The 19,275-nt window shown below is 39.3% G+C and overlaps 1 protein-coding gene across 4 annotated transcripts in view; it reads right to left on the reverse strand.

The window, feature by feature from the left end:
* LOC110166534 (plakophilin-4) overlaps positions 1–19,275 on the reverse strand; it is a 223,403-nt gene that overhangs the window by 53,294 nt on the left and 150,834 nt on the right. For all 4 annotated transcript variants that reach the window (XM_020931788.2, XM_020931786.2, XM_020931785.2 and 1 more), the window contains 3 exons: positions 11,378–11,588; positions 5,751–5,883; positions 1,133–1,346 (listed from right to left, as the gene is read on the reverse strand). In XM_020931788.2, the coding sequence (XP_020787447.1) occupies positions 1,133–1,346; positions 5,751–5,883; positions 11,378–11,588 (558 nt within the window). The remainder of the gene's footprint in view (positions 1–1,132; positions 1,347–5,750; positions 5,884–11,377; positions 11,589–19,275) is intronic.

The following is a 19,275-nucleotide window of genomic DNA, read 5'->3' on the forward strand; positions in this document are numbered from 1 at the left end:
TGTGCAAATGTTTATTAAAGTTTGAGTTGTTAAGTTTGTGAAAAAGTTGGAAATTACAGGAGGTAGAGCTGAATTTTAAAAAGCAATCCCTCTATCTAAGTCATCAGTATACAGTTCTTGTACAATACAATGCTTTTATCCATATCCTGTTGCGTAAAATGGGCAAGTTTTGGCCCTTATTTACATTATAGTTGCTAGGAAACACTTCTTTGTATTGTCATGTTTGCTTAATAATTGTCAAACTAGAAAAAAAAGGTGCTTACACTTTAGCGATAACAAAATCAAAGACATTTTCAAGTACCAATTAGAGCTCTGCACTGTGCGTCGGGTTCCGTGGGAGCCCCTCGAGAAACACATTTTGAAAGCTCAAGGTGGAATGATAAACTGCAGTCCCGCAAACTAAATATGAGTGAAAAGTAAAATATACAAATGATTAATGTTTGCCTGTCATACATTATTTGTGCTGGATATTTTATTTGGCATTAATAAAAACATTTTAAATAGCCTAAACTTGCGGACGTGGTCTAATCTCGTGCACATTTTAGACAATTCCTTTGCACTTCTCCGTGTTTGTTAGAGCCTAAGAAAGCGAATTTTCCCATCTTGTGGGATTTGCGGGCGTGAGCGGGACGAAATATTACAGATGCGGGCGGGAGTGGGAATGAAAATTACAATTCTTTGCAGGAGCGGGTGGCAGCGGGACTGAAAATTCTGTCACACGCAGACCTTTAGTACAAATACTCATTAGGGATGCACCGATACAATACTGGTATCAGATATCGGCGTCAATATTGATAATTTTGGTGGATCGGCTATCGATTCCAAGATATCTGTACAGTCAATATCCCATTTTGTTCAATAAATTGGTGTAATAAGACGATTTACTGGCCAACGTTAGCCCAAAACGTCTCATAATATTAAACCTATATTTATTTTCACAAAGCTCTTCTGTAATTACAAAACACATGTGGATCACGTTTCACCTTATCTGTTATATTTTAGTCTCTGCCCTGGTATTGGTTGGTATCGGGCATTGGCAGATCGTTAAAACCAAAGTATCAGAAGTATTGTATCGGAACAGAAAAAGTTGAAGCAATACATTCCTAATCCTCATCAGATATTTCAAACGTACCTGTCACAAGTTCTCGCACTTCCGCGTCCACAGTTTTCCTCAGTAGTCGGAGCAGAGCTGGAATCCCACCGGCGTTCCTCACAGCCACTTTGTTCTCGTCCATAACTTTGCCGTAAACCAGATTCCTCAGAGCTCCGCACGCGTTCCTCTGCACCTCCAGGACTTTGTGATCCAACAGGTCCACCAAGTGTTTGATTCCTCCAAGTCGACACACCTGAAAGAGGAGAAAAGCAAAGAATTAGAATATTGATGCTGGGGAGTGACGTCATGCTATGGGGGTTTCTGCATGTGTCTCTAGTGGTGGAATGTTTAGCAGACACAATGCACACATTAGCAAACAATGTCAACAAATTTTAAGATGGTCTGAAAAGTCAAAAATAAATAAAAAATGGATTTACACATTTTCTGGAGCTTGTGGTCAGTACAAGGGTCCATGGTCCAGTTTAGGTGTTTGATTTTCAACAAAAATAATGAGTGAGAGTATCGTATTTTTTGAACTACAAGCCACACTTTTTTCATGGTTTGGGTGTTTCCTGCGACTTATACTCCAGTGCGACTTATATATTAAAATTTTTACACTGGCAGCCGCGAGAGGCTCTAGGTTTATGTGTCAGTATCTGCTGCTCCAATTATTCCTGTTCCGCTGTCACTTTGCTCTACTGCAAATGTCTCCTGCAGAAAAAGCCACTGTCCTGTCTGTATCATGTCAGTCGATCACACCATTACTTCTGTACCACTGAAAATTAAAAATTTAAACACTTATAAAGACGACTGAGAAGACTGAACACAAATGCCCCCAAAAGAAAATCATATTTTGCAGATTACAAGCTGCAAGTAGGCAAAATATGCAGCCGAAAACGGTAATCGAGCAGCAGAAAGAAAGTCTGGAGTGAGCAAGAAACTTGTGACAACCGGGATGGTGTGCCATGCAACTTTCCTGGAAGTCACTGGATGGATCGACAAAGCCTGGATTTCAGTCACAACCGAAACTATCCTGTCGGGATTCAGAAAAGCTAAAATAATTCTAACTGGAACTAATGCTGAGTCTGATAACAGCTACACAGAACAGGAAGCAGCGATCAGTTTACATCTGGAGGTCATGGAGTTGCTCAGAAGTGACACAGAGGATGAAGAATTCAATGGATTTAGTGATTTGGAGTGAGATGGAAAGTTTGGTAAGATGTTTGGTAAAATGAAATGTTGTTTCCTGGTCTCTGACGTATAGTCCGGTGCAACTTATATATGTTTTTTTCTTCTTCATTATGCGTTTTTTGGCTGGTGTGAAAAAGCTTATAGTCTGAAAAAAATGGTAACTGGAAAACTGCTGGTGAGCTTGGATCTGTGATTTTATTTGAGAGGGACTTGTCTAGCACCACAAATCTCCTCACGTGTTACAGTTTCAATTAAGTCAGCTATTTCTGGTCAGACGTGTTAAAATAAAACACAGATTAAAGTCTAACATGAGTAACAGAGCATCAGACAGAGCAGTGCCTCCTGCTAACATCACAAACCCAGGAACTGTTGATGATATCAGCAACAAAGTATCAACAGTCTCTTCAAAGGTAAATATAACAGGTTATGCAAATGTATCATGCTTTAGAGCTCTTCAGAATATGTATTACATAAAACCTTGAAGTTGATATCAAAAGAAAACCACTGTTGGTGTCATAACTGAACATAGATTGCACAGCCCCTTTGAAGCTGTTTAAGATTTTTTTTTTGTGTGAAATATTTCCATTTTATCAGGCACAGGCAGGTAATAAAGATGTGAGTGGCAGTTGAAAGAGGAAGTATATTGCAAAGGTACAAAAAGCAAATGCGTGCGTGTGTTTTTTAACATGCAAATATATTCAACAAAAAGATATTCTTATGTAAATTTAAGGCTTTTACTCGAAGGATTTTATTGTGCTTCAAACCAACGCAACTCCCTAAATGTTTGACACTTTGTTACACAGTGAGAACAGCTTTCCATGCCCAAAACAGTTCCAAAACCTAACCCTATTCCTAACCTTAACCAGTGAAATACAAAAAATTTTAATAAAAATGAAGGGGCATCGTGTAACTTTTCTGGTAGGGAGTCCGTCAAATGCTTTCTTTCAAGGAGATGTTATTGCTTTGTCTGGAATGTTTCATAGTTTGGTATTAAACCTCAACCTCCATGGAGAGAAAACCAAACCAAGTTACAGGTCAGATCAGTGGCGAAGCTGCAGACCATAGAATATAAAGTTGTGAGCATGATCGAGTCTGTTTCCCGTCTACAGTAAAGCCACTCGCTTTGAGACTCTTAAGTGTTCAAAAAAATCAGAGCACTGCACTTCTACTTTAGATACAAGTCAAAACTGAGTTATTATTATTTGTGAAATGTGGTCCACTGTGGACTTAAGACCCACTTTTACTCTCTGGCTTTTAACACCGCATGAGTTATGTGCTCTTTTATGGTGTCTTTTATTTATTTTATTTTATTTTATTCATTGCTGTATCAATTTTAGCTTTATGCATTTTAACACTTTTTATTTATTGTTTTAAAATCTGATTTACTGCCTTTTATTGTATTAATTTGTCTGTGCAGCACTTCGGAAACTGTCATGTTTATAAAATGTGCTACAGAAATAAAGAAGTAGAGTAACTATCACGAATCTGCAGCTTCACCTCAATACGTGCACTCTGTGGATGTAAACATACACACGAGTGGAACTACTCTTGCCTTTTTACTTTCAAATAATGCCTCATATTGGATTAATAGCGCTGTTTTGTGGACTGGTTGCCATTATAATATGGATGAGATGCTAGACTTTATATTTACCACTTTATGAGAGGTGAATCTTTTTACTATTCTCATTTTTTTCACTATATCCTGAGTTTGTATTTTGCGTCTGTGTCTGTTAGAGGCCACAAAAACAAGATCCTATGTGCGTCATTAGTAGGCCTATAAAAATAGTGTGATTTTAATTGTGTCAGGTTCAGACACAAATATCTCAAAGGCTGTCGAGCTCGGGTTGGATTCGATCACTGCTCTATTGGATGCGGGCCAGGCTCAGACAGACCCCCAACCATAAAGTTACACCATGCACCTTTAGCATTTGCATTTTTGGAAGAATGCTAAGCTCTGCCCCGTAATTAAATGCCAAACATTTAAGGACCCCCCAAAACAACTAATAAAAAGCATTGTAACTGTAACGCCATAAAACCGTCATATCTATTGTTGTTGTATCTATTCTATCTATCCCTGTATTAATGTTATTCATGTTCATCACTGTGGTAAGCGTTGGCTCTTTAACTTGATTTGGTTTGAAATTGCAAAATTTTAATTGAAATCCCACATTACTCGTATTACATGAAATTCCAACTGCTTATTTTAGCGCAGCAGACTGTCAATACACTTTTTTAATTAAATGAGTCCCTGTCTTTCCAAGTGAAACAATGCTTTTTACACTAGGCTTCCCACAATAGAATTTGCTTTCAGCTCTTGGCTCTTTCCTCCAGGTCTGCGATCAATAAAATATTATTGACTTAAAAATTAGATGCGTACAGAGGTCTGATTTTGTCACAAAGTGCTGCTTCTGCAATATAACTATGTTTATGTGAAAGAAATTATATTAAATAAAGTCGAGTACCCCACCTTTGAAGGTCTTGTATTATGCAAAATTGACTCCTGTGAGCTTTTAGTCATGTTACAATGTTGTTACCTCATCAAAAACATTACAGTTAAGGCTGTGCAATTAATTGAATTTTGATCACGATTTTGTTTAGATTTGTTGGTCAGACGATCTCCAAACTCAAAATAACCAAAATAAAATAGAGTTGAAATGATTTGCGCACCAGTAAAAGTGAGGACCAGGGCGCGACAACAGTAGTTGCGGCGATGCTCTCAGGGACAATATTTTCACAGACCGGCGGCGTACGGGAGGAGGTGTTGCATGGTTTAATCCAGCTGAAATCCTGGTTTAGGTCTTGGTTTAGTTCGGGTTTTAGTTCGGGTTTTAGTTCGGGTTTTAGTTCGGGTTTTAGTTTAGGTTTTCTTTCGAGTTTTAGTCCTGGCTTTAGTCCGGGTTTTAGTTCTGGCTTTAGTCCCAGCTGTAGTCCTGGCTGTAGTCCTGGTTTTAGTTTGGGTTTTAGTCCTGGCTTTAGTCCAAATTTTAGTTTCAGTTTTAGTTCGGGTTTAGAGACATAGCCCATGCAGCCTATGGGAGAGGGAAGTTTCGCACTTTCATAGCCTGGTACCAAACGACCAATGGCCTGGTACTGGTCCAAGCCCCAGGGGTTGGGGACCCCTGCAGTGAAGTACATAGTTGTAGCCTTTATTAATTTTCAATTTTAAAGTTTTGCATAAATAAATAAATTACCAATAACAAAGTGTTTGTGTGTGTGCGTGTTTTTTGTTTTTTTTGTGATATTGGCCAATATTAACCAAAATAAATACGCAGAGTTTGTGTGTTAAACATGTAAATGAAACAAAACACAACTCCAGGTATGTTTTTGATGAGAAAACATTGTACACAAATTATAACAGGGGTCTTTAACCAAGCTCATCAATAGCTGAATCATGTCTTGAGAGTTTACAGATTATGCAACAAGTGTGTGTGAGGACAAACAATGAGTGAGTGAGTAAACAGCTCACCTCAGTCTTGACCCTGTTGTCTCCGTAGCACAGGTGTTGTAGGTAGGCCGCTGCGTTGGCCTGTACGGAGGGGAAATGGTGCTGGAGCATGTGGATCACCTCCGTCAGCTCTGGGTCTCTCCACGCAAACTCCCTAAAAACACAAACCACCAAACATCAGAACCCATGGAATAGTTTAGATCGGCGTTGGAGGTTCTATGTGAAATGTGTCTTTCAAAATAATTTTTGTACTTTGTGACTCACTTGAACTTGGAAACAGTAAAGACATATTATACAGTATTTGAATTCTCAGAGTCAGACGTAGTAATTTAATATCACAAATGTCTGTCTGTCATGATCCTAGAGGTTTCAGGGTAAGGAGTAAAACTGTTCAGGTGAAAATGGTGAAAACATTTTGAAAAGCTATGATTACCCTGGTGGGTGGCACATGGCCTAAACCAAAATATGGACTTGTGTCTAAGTGGAGGGTTTGTTCATTTCAGGGGCTAATAACTGTGATACTGCTGAATCCCAATAAAGTCTATCACACCAAAAGATTAGATATGGAACCTTTCAAAAATCACTGATAATCCTTGCCACCAGTGCAAGGCTGAAATTTTGTCTGGCCCATGGTCTGCTGTAATGCGCACTTAAAATCCTTTAATTTTCTCAGAAATCATCAGTGTGCCTTATGTATTCATTCTATCTGACCTCGAACCAGTTTTATGTGGTACACTGCACTCAAAAATCTGTCAAAATGTTTTAGTATGACTTTGATAAGCTTCGAAGCTGCATCAGAAAAAACAGAAAACTCACACCAAAATTCTTGTAGAGGTGCAAGTGCAAGGAGCAGCAAGATAAAAGTGAAAAAAATACATAGCACACTCAGATGGCCGATGTCCAAACAGCACTGCTGTGGTCCAAAGCAGGAAAAATATCTGACGAAGACTTTTGTTGCCAAAACGTTATTTTATGAATAAAAAACATTTGAACATCAGCCATCTGAGTGTGCTACGCATTTTTTTCCACTTTTTTCAAGCTACAAAGCTGCACCATTGTGCCCTTTCGTCTGACAGAAGCTGACCACATCAAGGCACAAGGAACGAGTTGTTTTTTTCAGCGCTTGTAGTTGTGCAAATTAGTCATGTGATGACTAATAACACATAGAAGTTTCGATTTCTGTAAAACGTAAACAAATGTGCGCAAGCTGTATCAAACACATTACTCAGTGTATATTTCAGTCCTCCTTGTTGGAAATAAAACTAATTTAAATTATACACCACATTTACATTCATAATATACATTCACCAAGACAGGGAGGCAAGGCCGGGCAAATTATGCCACGATCTGCCAATGGATAGTGGATGACTGGGCTACGGGATCAGTCTCAAGTGTCATCCGTTTGTTTCGCTTAATGCCCTTTATACTCCGGTGTTCCTTTTGTATGAAAATAGACGACAGAACTCAACATTATTGATATTGCACTTTAAAATCCGGTGCACCTTATGGTCCAAAAAATACGGTAATAGGGAGGACACAGGAGAAATTTTAAATAATGCTTATCTGAATCAATTTTTATTTGCTTTATTATTTGTTCCCATTTGACTTTTTAAAATTTATTTGACTGTTTTGACTTGTAAGATCAAATGTATTCAGTTTTTGTGTCTTTGTGCAGCGCTTTGGAAAATGTGCTATATAAATAAAGTGGATTTGGATTTTTCAGACCCCAGGGCACACACGATAAATCCAGGAAATGACACTGCCATCCGTTCATATGTAATCCAATCTGTTTTATACACACATGGATTATGCTTTATGTATTCTCCACTCTAAACTCCAGTGTTTCAGGCTGCAATATTTTACTTGAGACTTTATTGCTAAAAGTTGTCAAAACAAGTCTGAAAGCAGTGCAGTGCGTTATGGTGCCAACATTTTGAGTAGCAATTAGGAGTTACGGGCAAGAGTACAAGCTGCTCGATCAAAAACTATTAACAGTACAAAGGTGAGCCACGGTAAATCTTGTAAACAGTAAAGCTTTAAAATGTTCTCAATCAGAAAATACGACAAAAAACCAACATCTGTTTTCAATATCCATATTTACAAAGGTACAAGAACAAAACAACAAGCTGTTTGTGGATTTATACTGTACAGAAACTAAGCAATGTAGTACACCATGTTTCACTCTAAATGACTGAATAAGAGCCATATTCAACCTCCCTTCTCATATTTGTTCACTATGTCAGGCTTATAACATTTGCATTTTCACAGATACATACACTCTGTAACAAAAGGGAAGTCCATATTATGATAAATGAGTTAAGAGCATAAAACGCAATGTTTTATGGTTCAGTCTCTACTGCTGTTGTCAACTTCTACAGACTAAGACTGTTGATCCACGAGGGAAATTAGTTGGACACGGAAGCTCACACATCACAATATATTACAATAACAAGAGTGGAAAATTGATATTAAAAATGGTAATAATGCTTCTAAATACCATATTTTTCGGACTATATGTTGCACTTTTTTTCATGATTTGGATGGTCCTGAGACTTATACTCTGGTGCCAATTATATATTAAAATTTTCACACTTAGAGCCGCGAGACGGTGCTCTAGGCCAGTATCTGCTCTTCCTATTCCTCCTGTACCACTGTCACTTCACTCTATTGCGCATGTCTCCTGCAGAAAGAGCCACTGTCCTGCTGCAAGTAGTGAAAAAAGAAAACGGTAATCAAGCAGCAGAAAGAAAGTTTAGAGTGAGCAAGAAATGTGCCATGCAGCTTTCCTGGAAGTCACTGGATGGATCGACAAAGCCTGGACTTCAGTGGCAACCAAAACCATCCTGTCAGGATTCAGAAAGACCGGAATAATTCTAACTCGAACTGATGCTGAGTCTGACGACAGCTACACAGAAGAGGAAGTTGGTGCTCCATTTACCTCCGGAGGTTGCGGAGTTGCTCAGAAGTGACACAGAGGACGAAGAATTCAATGTATTTAGTGATTTGGAGTGAGATGGAGAGTTTGGTAAACTTGTTCTGTTCTGTTATTTATGCTATAGTTAACTGAAGAACTGTTCATATGTGACGTTAACAGTCTGTTGTTCTCTGTTCTATTGTTGTTACTATAACTTGACTTTCAAGATGAAATGTCAGTTCCTGGTCTCCCAAAAAGTGAGAATTAGTGCGACTTATAAGTTTTTTTCTTCTTCATTACACATTTTTGGGCTAATGCGACTTACTCTACGGAATGACTTGTAATCCGAAAAATACGGTAAGTGGCAGTAAAAATAGCAAGAGACTGGTGTCAGTAGACATAATTATATAAATGTATATGTACAAGTAAATAAATTAGTATCAGTCTGATTGTAACAGGAAGGGCATCTGATTTAAAAACCTGCTAGATCCATGTGCTACATGTATGTAAAGAATAGCAAGCCAAAAACACTATTGTATAGCTTTGAATGAAAGAAGTCTTAAACACATGAAAAAGATGACGGTTTGTATTCTGAGCATTCACCGCAATGAGCTAACAACAACTAGCATGCTAAATGTGCACTTACTGATTCTCAGACAGTTCATAGTTAGATGGAGACAGCACATAGCAGACTTACTTTGACCTTAAAACCAACTTATAATACAATACAAGATAAATTTTGCTCAAATACATGGGAAAAACACAGGACGTTTACATAATGAACACAATTTCAAAACCATTCCCAGAGGAGCTTACCTGTGCATATTCCCTAGACAACAATTTCATCCAACAATTACAAAACTTGGCTACAAATACTGCCCAATAAATCACTTTTTACACACAGCCGGGTTAGGTCAGTCCACGTGTTGTACTGGTGGTGAAGTGATTTCCCTACAACAACATACATGAGCAAACAAAGCTCCAATGTGCGCGGTCAGGGCTTTGCGGTGGAGGTCACGGTCCCCCACTGCTAGTACAGGTCGGGGGGGACGAGAGCGGACGCGGCGGTGTGTGTGTGAGGGGCCTTTGTAAAGAAGTCAGCCATATTAGAAGCAGCTTAATGGTCAGGGCTGTGGGCTACAACACTGGGGGGCTCTGTGTTTGGATTGTAAGAGGACACTGGTGTTGACCCAGCAGAACAGGGATGCCTTGTAAGCACAGCGGTTCCCTTTAAATGAGAGGGTGAGGTGAGGCGAAGCTAGGCTAAAACTGGCTAGTTTGTTTTCATGTTAGCCCCCAATTCACACCAAATTGTATTATTTACTTGTTCTTAAATATACACTCAAGTTGAATCTAGGTTTAATAAGCCTGATTATTCTATCTGACTATTGACTTTCTATTAACTAAAATCTCCAAGGACTTTTTTCTCCAATCAGTAAGGATGCATATAATAAATACCGTATTTTTCGGACTATAAGGTGCACCGGATTATAAAGCGCAATGTCATTAATGTTGAATTCTCTCGTCTATTTTCATACATAAGGCACACCGGATTATAAGACGCATAAAGTGAAACAAACGGGTGACACTTCAGACTGATCCTTTAGCCCAGGCGTCCACGATCCATGGGCACATCGTGGTGTAATTTGCCCGGCGTTGGCTCCCTGTCTTGGTGAATGTGGATTATGAATGTGAATGTGGGTGGATCATTATTTATTTATTTGTTTTTTTTATATTTTCGAGGAGGACTCAAATATACATTGAGTAATAATGTGTATAATCCAGCTTTGAGCACATTTGTTTACATTTTACAGAAACAAAACTTAAAATCACATGGCTAATTTGCATAAACTATAAGCGCTGAAAAAACAGCTGCTCCTTGTGCGCTGATGCGGTTCAGCTTCTGTCGGACTAAAGGACACGACTCAGTGGAATATGAGTGTTCTTTCTATGACTTAGGATGTGCTGCTGATGGTAGCCGTAATTCTCCGGCAATCCATCAAGCGGTGCGGCTTCGTAGTTTACCAAAGTCGTACTGAAACATTTTGACAGATTTTTGAGTGCTGTGTACCACATAAAATCAGTTCGAGGTCAGTAAGTACAATCAGAAATAATACATAAAGCGCACTGGATTATTAGGTGCACTGTCAATTGTTGAGAAAATTAAAAGATATTAAGTGTGCCTTATACCCTGAAAAATACGGTATCTGTGCCTTAAATATTCCTCACTATGGTTTTACACTTTCCTATCTCCATGGAAACAAGTAAGTGCCACCACTACGCCAAATTACACTCCAAATCTATGAAGAGACAAGCAGTAAGAATGCATGGAAGGTATTTTGGAGCCATAAAAACAGCTGTAATGAACTAATGCAAGATAGAAGAGTTAAATGCACTACTGTGGAATATTCCTGGCAAAACAATAACAAACATGAAACAAGCGGGCGGCAGATGCTCCAAAAAGGTACACAGGGCTTCTTATCAATGAACTTAACTATCCATCTATCCTTCCAGTATGTTTCCAAGTTGCATTTACATAAAGTATTCATGAAGTAAAAGAAAATATAAAAGAACTTTACTAAGAACCATTACAAAATATGTTAAAATTTATAATCATATTCTGCTTTTTGTTGCAGTACTGGAATTTGCCAACTTTACCACATCATGAAACTAAAACAATGCCACATTTAAGACTTAAAAATAGCAAAGAAAAACCAAAACAACAAACTCTTACCTCGGATCTTTCTGAATACTGTCTATAGAAGGTGACCGCGTAGCATCCTCGTCCATGATAACCTGCCGTGCGTAGCTTGAATCCAGGGGCCGGTACTGCGTCTGTGTACGGTAGGGGTCTGCGTACGTCGGCGTGGAGTTCAGCGTGTAGTTGCTTCTTTGGTAGGTCATAGCACTGCGCTGGCTGGAGGTCCTCTGCAAACTGCCCACACCTAGAATTCAAAACAACAAGCAACAAAAGCATGCTTAAAACCACAACACGGACTACAGAAAGAAAGCCAAATTGGTAGGAGATTAGCAAACCTTGTGCTTAGTTGTTGCACGCTGTCTGCTTACAACTTTAAAAAGGCAAGGACCGGAGTGGAAATACAAACATTCTGCCCTGCTCAGCAACTTTTCAAATCTGGCTCCAATTAATGAGAAAACGCAACTCCCATGGTTCCCCGAAAGCAAAGTTCCTCTTCTTTTAAAGTTGTTGGCGAGCTGTTTTGTTTTGCTTTTTAACAAGCCCGAAAGATATCCTGCTGTTTTCCAAATAGGACAGAAGGGAGCCAACCTGGTCCGCAAATCCTCGGTCTATTCCTGGGTTTAGCCGGCCACACGCGCTGGTGCATCATGATAAGAAACGCAAGCAGGTTAGGTCATCCTTCCAGACACGACTTTACAGTGTTTACAGGATTCTTGTTCATGCGTTTTTCAGTTTCCTATGGCTCGGAGTGATAATATGGCCTACTTTTCCGCGCACAATAGGTTAGCGGCGTACGTCAACAGGCAGGCTGGAGGTAACATGTGATGAGAAACAGCGTGACTGGCTTGATCCCGATCAGGCAACCAACCGGACGAAAGCATGTGTGTGTTTGCGTGTGTGCGTGCGTGTGTCTGTGTGTGTGTTTGTGGGTACGGTCCAGCTCCCTCGCTCGCTCCCTCCTCCCACCCGACCCAACCACCAGCCAGGAACCAAGACGTCAACTGGCGGGCACGCTCCAAAAACACAATTTCTCACATGAATGCACTTCCATGTTGTTGGGACAGAGGCGGAACATAGCGTGGTGTTTTATGGTTACGAGAGCGAAGGGGGGAAACTATAGAGAAGGTCAGAGTGTAAAAAGGGAAACGTAACCGCAAGTTTTGAAATGACTAATGCATTATCTTAAAAGGTGCTCTATGGAACTTTTCTGGAGTGAAGGTCTGTGCCTGATTGTCTCCATGGGAATGTTACGGCTCCTATAGATTCCTGACCTCGTAAAATATTATACGCTGGTAATTTTATTTAGAGTAGAGCTGCTCGATTATGGGAAAAAAACAAAATCATGATTATTTTGGTCAATATTGAAATCGCGATTATTCAAATTATTATTTTAAGGCTGCAGTTGTGATGATGGTCTGAACAGAAGACGCAAAAGTGGAGCTGCGTCTTCACTTTTTATTCCGCGTTTAGATGAGCAGGAGGAAATCTACGACCATATGGTAATGCAAAAAAGTGTGTGGAATTCAACGGGGTGTGCACGCCAGGCGGCTCGGTGGTGATGTATGTGACGTTAACGCGTACGTGATGTGAGCAGATCTGACCAGAGTTTTGTGTCTTGGGCAGTGTAGATGGAAATGCTACGTGTTCAACTTCGGCACTTCCGATAAAATATTTAGTTGTTTTTACTCACAAGCGTTCTCGTGTAAATAGGCCCTTAGATACATTTATTCAGCCTCTCAAAAAACACTTTGTTATTGATCATTTACACAAAACTTTCAAATTGAAAATAAATTCAGGCTACAAACATGTATCTTAGAGCAGTTTTGCAATACATAAAACAAAAAATGAATAAAATAAACTTTGAACATGAAATAAGGCATTGAAAAACATAAATGTATCCAAAATAAACTATATATCCAGATCTTCTACAATTTCTATATTAAAAAAATAAAATAAATATACTTACTTAACTAAGAAATATACCAGAATAAACTTTGTTAAGCTTTAAATAGTTTAAATTTCGATTAAATGAGTTTGGAGATCGTTTGACACACCAATCAAAATTGCGATTGAAATTCAATCAATTGCACAGCCTTAATTTAGAGCATGCAACAATTTACTACCAAGTAATCTACAAACCTTGTTCAAAATGAGAGAGAGAACTTGTAATTTTGGAGGTTATGGAAAATTTAAATTGCCCAGTGTTCGAACTACTCGTAAAAGTCTCTGTGTGTCTGTATGTGGTGTAAGACTCTGGAACAGTCTGGATACACAGCTCAAGCAACGCCAAAATATCCATAAATTCAAGCTGTTATACAAACATATGGTCTGGTCACAGTATAAAGAGAGTAGGTCTTAATATTAGAACAAGACGTGAAACTTGCCTTATTGTTATCACCTGCTTGTTTACATGAAGACAGATTTGTTTAATGCCAGTTTGTGGAACAGTCCAGGCAAAGCATCTAGATCTCAAGTGAAAAGTTACACAATGTGCCTTTAAAGTCATCATCATAATGTTATGTAACCAACTTCCTTTTTTCTTCATAAACAATTAACTGATCTATAAAAGTTGTAATAAATTCCAGTTCGAGGTCAGACAATCACAAGAATAACAGGAGCAGCTCTGGTTGTCACGTTTTTATGAATGTTATTGTGATAAATGTTTGTTTGAATATCCCTCAACTGATGGATCTACTTTAATAGCTAATTATTATAAACAGTTATGAACCTATTCTGGATTCATTGTAAAGAGTTAACAGTTTCTGAGGCTATTTCACTGTATTTGGACAAGGTTCAACACTTGGATTCCACATCAAATCCCTTCCAAAAGTAAAGTAGTACAACTTTCCTGGGACAAAAAATAGTGGACAGCCGGCGGGGAAAATAAGCCTCTGAAAATTTCATTTCACAAGATAACAAAGAATGCTTTGGGATCAAATTGGATTTTTCTAATGAGGTATCTCTCACAAAAGCTCCGTATCGAACCTCGCCCCAAACTCCTCTCCCGTCGGCTCCGCCTGGCAGAGAGCGTGTCTTCAATATAACTGGCATTATGTGTGCGTGGCATCAATAGCGTTTATTACAAGAGTTATCGGCCTAAACTGATCTTCGGTGTTGCTGGGGAGCGGGTGAGAAAGTGCCTGTTGCAAACTAATGGAGCATTTCAAATGTGATGCCAGAGGAGGAGAGCCAGGAGACGGCCGGGCTCTGGAGCAGGGCTGAGCGATTTGTGAAAGATATAAAATTGTGATTTCTCTGAAAGGCATCCCTACTGCGATTAGATAGTGTTGTCATGATACTACAATTCACTCTAAAAAGTAATGATAATTAAAAACATTTTCCTTAGACAATAGAATGCCATTTTCAACATTAAATCCTAGCACCTGTGTTCATATCACCACATGTTCTTATATCTGTGTAATCCCTCAGTGGTCCAGGTGGGTTCCATAGTGGTCCAAAGCGTACACTAGTCTATGTGCTTTTATACTTGTTCTGATACAGCTCAAGATCATTCTAAAGTTATTCAGGAAAGGTTCATTTATGCCCTGTGAATGTGACTTTTTTTTAGTATCTGTGGCTACGTTTATATGATGTCGATCTGAACAGAAGATGCAAAAGTGGCGTTGCGTCTTCACCTTTTATTCTGCGTTTAGACAAGCATTTCCAGGAGGAAATCTGCATGCATACTGTGAAGCAAAAGTGTGTGGAATTCAATTGGGTATGCATGCCGTCTGGCTCGCCTGCGACAAACCAGTGCATCCAAAATCTGACACAGGTGATTGCAGATCCTTCTCTGTTCACTAATAGTATCTTTGCACATTCTGTACATTTGTTGGGATGCCTCCTGCAAGTTTATTAAAGTTGAGAGAGCAGCTTGAAGGTCCGACGCATGGAAATGATCAGACATGTTCGTTTCTGTGTACTGTATGTATATGATGTAAACGTGTACGTGACGTGAGCAGATCTGACCAGAGTTTGGCGTCTTGGGCAGTGTGGACAGAAACGCTGTGGCGGAGTGTATTCAACTTTTCTACTCTAGAAGGCAGCTTCACATTTTTGTGTTTCTAAGCCACAAAAACGCCGTCACCGTCTAAATGAAAGGCAGTTCTGATAAAATATTATGCCGTTTTTATCCGCAAGCATTCTCGTGTAAACCGACCCTATATCTCTTCAATGAGTATCTAGTTTTGACACCAGTTTTAGTATGGATTAGTATCTGATTTCGATACTTTTTTACAACCCTATTTAATAGGGGTGTAACGATATCCAAGTCTCATGATACAATATTGTCGCAGTATGGACCTCGCAGTACGATATTTATTGTGATATCGTGGGAAAACTCACGATATGTTGGGGAGGCTCACAATTAGGAATGTAACAATATCCAAATCTCTCGGTACGATATTTTCACGATATACATCTCACAGTACGATATTTACTGCAATATTTTGTTGAGGCTAAACAGCTAAAACTGTTAATATTATGCTACTTTTTCCTCTTAAAATGCCTTGACAAGACTTAATCCAAAGAACTAAGACTTAAAAGTGCTTAGAACTGTTATTTCTTCTTGTAGTCGAAGCTGAAATGGAGCAAAGGATCATGGTTTATGTAGTTCTTTCTGTCTTTTTTTTACTTATAGCGGCACCATAACTCTTAATTTAAGCAAAGAAACTAGTAATTTGATATATTGTGATGGTCCCCGATATTATTGTGAGAACTTTGACAACAGGATATCACAATTTTCGGTTGTTGTTACATCCCTACTATTTAATAATATTCTGTTCAAATTTAACATTTAAAAGTGATGAAAAGAACTGACAAAAAGACTGAAATATGAACTGACAAACCAATACAACAATCATATTTCAGAACATGTTCATACAGATCGAAACTACAAAGGGAGATTTTGTTGCTTTATGGAGGAAATAATGGTACTTCAAAAGAATCCGACCTTTGTAATTTCCTAATTTCGTCCATTCAAATTGCAATTTCGATTCAATCGTGGCAGCTAACCAAGCTTTCCTCCAGCCCCTGCCCCCTCCCACTGGTCTGACACACGGTAATGGACTTCATTGTGGCAGGGTGACATATCAGTACCTGCCTATTAACTCTGCCTCACCCTTTTCTCACTGACAGTAGAGGAGGGACGACAAGAAACACAGACGGATGGAGTGAAAAAGGGAGGAAAACTGAGGAGGACACAACAGAGGGAACGCTGAAGGGCAGAGGAAGAGAGAGAGAGAGAGAGAGTCCCGGAGGAATACAACACAGCAATGCAGATACAGCGTGTGGACATTTTTAAGAACTGCATCAATGTGCTCATGCAGAAAACTGAATGATGGTTGCACTCAAGTATTTCAAGACAGACGGGAAGATTTTTACACTGTATCAGACAAAGATATTTAGTAAACAGAAACAACTCAGATTAGACATGCATGCACAGATCTACAGAGAAAAGAGGGCTCTGAACAAAGGTAAAAGGTTTACAGAACAATATTTTTACTTAACATGGGTCACAGTATGACATTAAACCTTTCTATTGTCATGGAGACCAATCCAAACGAAGTAACAGGTCAGATCTGTGGAGGGGCAACCCCACTCACTGTCAGAATACCTGTTTTTCTTTTTTTGAGCTATAAAACCACATGTAATTTAATACATGTAAGGTAGAGCTGTTGCCAGTTCTACCTTCCATACTGTGGAACATTAACCTGATTCATCAGCTGGTTTCACTTCATGGAAACCGTCTGACCTCGCAGCATTAAGATTTGTTCGCTCGACAATAGTCGGGTACTGTTTTTATTTAACCAATCGCTGCTATTTGGTCGTGACATATGTAATGTGTCAAATCTCGTAGGAAGAAGGGCAATAATGTCTTTTCCCTTGATAAAATTCACCAAACGTTCTCTTTGATCTGACTTTAAATCCTCCATCCTTGGAATCGTTCCCAACACAGAATGTCTGTCTTCGTCTACATCCATCTGGACCACTTTGTTTACTGTTGTGCTGTACCAAAAAAGGGACCCAGACAGGTGCTTGAGTTTGACGTCATGGCTTCACAGCTCTTAGCTGATTGGCCGGTGTGTGGTCTACAACTTCTGAGGTTCTTGCAAACAGTCTAGCATGGATAGTACTAGGTGACGCCAGCCTTGCTAGTGGAACATTCCAAGCAGAGCAATGTCATTTCTATAGAAACAAGAAGGTGACGGACCCATTACAAAAATGTTACACAGTGCACCTTTAAGTCTCTACACTGGGTGAGAGGCTTTCATGCATCTGCAGAGTTCACCTGGTTCTCCCAGGACACAGAGAAGGGACACTTTTGTCCTGAGGACTGTAACTCAAACTGCCCTGACATTGGATCTGATGACCCCACCTGTTAAGCTGCAGTGACACTTTTGTTTGAGCTTGTTATTATTGTATTTTTCAGCTCAGAGTGTTTGAATTGGCCCTCGGGGACAAATAAAGTGATATTGATTGAAGTACATTTGTTCACACTTCACTGTAACTCAAATCCGCCGGGCACTCAATAATAATAATAATGTCTGAACAAAATCCTCTCAGCGCGCTATGCTGGAGTCATCATTCATGTGCTCCATAAGCTAATGTTGTGGTCACAGCTGCACTGGGGCAGACTGAGAAAGCAAGACTGCAAATCTGCACCATCAACCATCATCGTTTATTTAGGCTCATGACACTTTCATACTGGGGGACCCCTGATCTAACCCAACTCACTCAAAGTATAACAAAGGCTGATCAACAGAAACAGTGGGAGGGAAGAAGCATCTGTGTTTGAGCCACTGGTGGTTGATGTACTAAATTTTGTTACTTAAGTAAAAGTACAGATACAAAGGTAAAAAGTTACTCAAATAACACATGAAAAAAATCTACTTAAGTAAAAGTATTAAAGTACCTGTTTAAAATGTACTAAGTAAAACCTTTTTTTTTTTTTAGAACAATTAAAGGATGAGATGTAGTGATTTTGAAAAATTATTTAGCTTATTGATTGATGTTAACTCAAATTAAACATGTTATAAAATAAAGTCTCCACTATTTCAGCAGCTCTCAAACCATAAAGAAAAGTACTTTTTACTTTTCAGTCTAGATCTAAAATGTAGTGGAGTAGAAAGAATAGAAATACGTTCTCAAATGTAGTGAAGTAAAAGTAAAAAGTATGGAATGTAAAATTTACTTAAGTAATGTACAGATACATAATATTTGTACTTAAGTATTGTACTTTGTTACCTTCCACCACTGGTTTGAGCATAGAGCTACTTCAGATAGAAATATATACCGTATTTTCCTCACTATAGGGTGCTCTGGATTATAAGGTGCACTGTCATTAAATGGTCTATTTTCAAACTTTTTTTTCACAAATAAACCGCACCGGACTTTAAACAAAACACAACAGTTGGATGGGTCAGTTGGACTGTGTTTGGCGCGTTCACGGTGACTCTGGGCTTTGTTCAGTTGTGGCGTGTAGGGAGGGTGCTGTCTGGGACCGCTGGATTGTCGGCGTGTTCGCAGTGACTCAGTTGTTCAGTCGTGTCTAGAAGTGGCACATTGCACTCGCTTTTTCAGTTCGTTCCTCCGTTCCGTTCCTCGTCCGCGTGGAGTGATGAGTGTGGCTGCGGGTGTTTTTCACCGCGCTGTCTGCTCTGTGTGTGTTTGCGTGCACTGCAGGTGGTGTGGCTTTGTAGTTTACTGAAGTCGTGCTGGGACACCCGAGTGGATTTGTCTATAGGGCGCTCTGGATTGTCGTTTTTTGTTGGGGTTAGAGGCTTAAGAGTGCGCCCTATTGCCCGGAAAATACTGTACCAAACTCCAAGTTGGGAAATTCCAGTTAGATCTTATATTAGTCCAATGAGGTTCATTTGGTCTTCCAATAATTTATGTTATTAGGTTCTTTTTTCAGACCAAGAGTTTGTTTT

Source organism: Boleophthalmus pectinirostris, unplaced genomic scaffold, assembly GCF_026225935.1.
Source record: "Boleophthalmus pectinirostris isolate CB_2022bp ecotype Guang Dong unplaced genomic scaffold, ASM2622593v1 HiC_scaffold_1, whole genome shotgun sequence".
Classification (NCBI taxonomy): domain Eukaryota; kingdom Metazoa; phylum Chordata; class Actinopteri; order Gobiiformes; family Gobiidae; genus Boleophthalmus; species Boleophthalmus pectinirostris.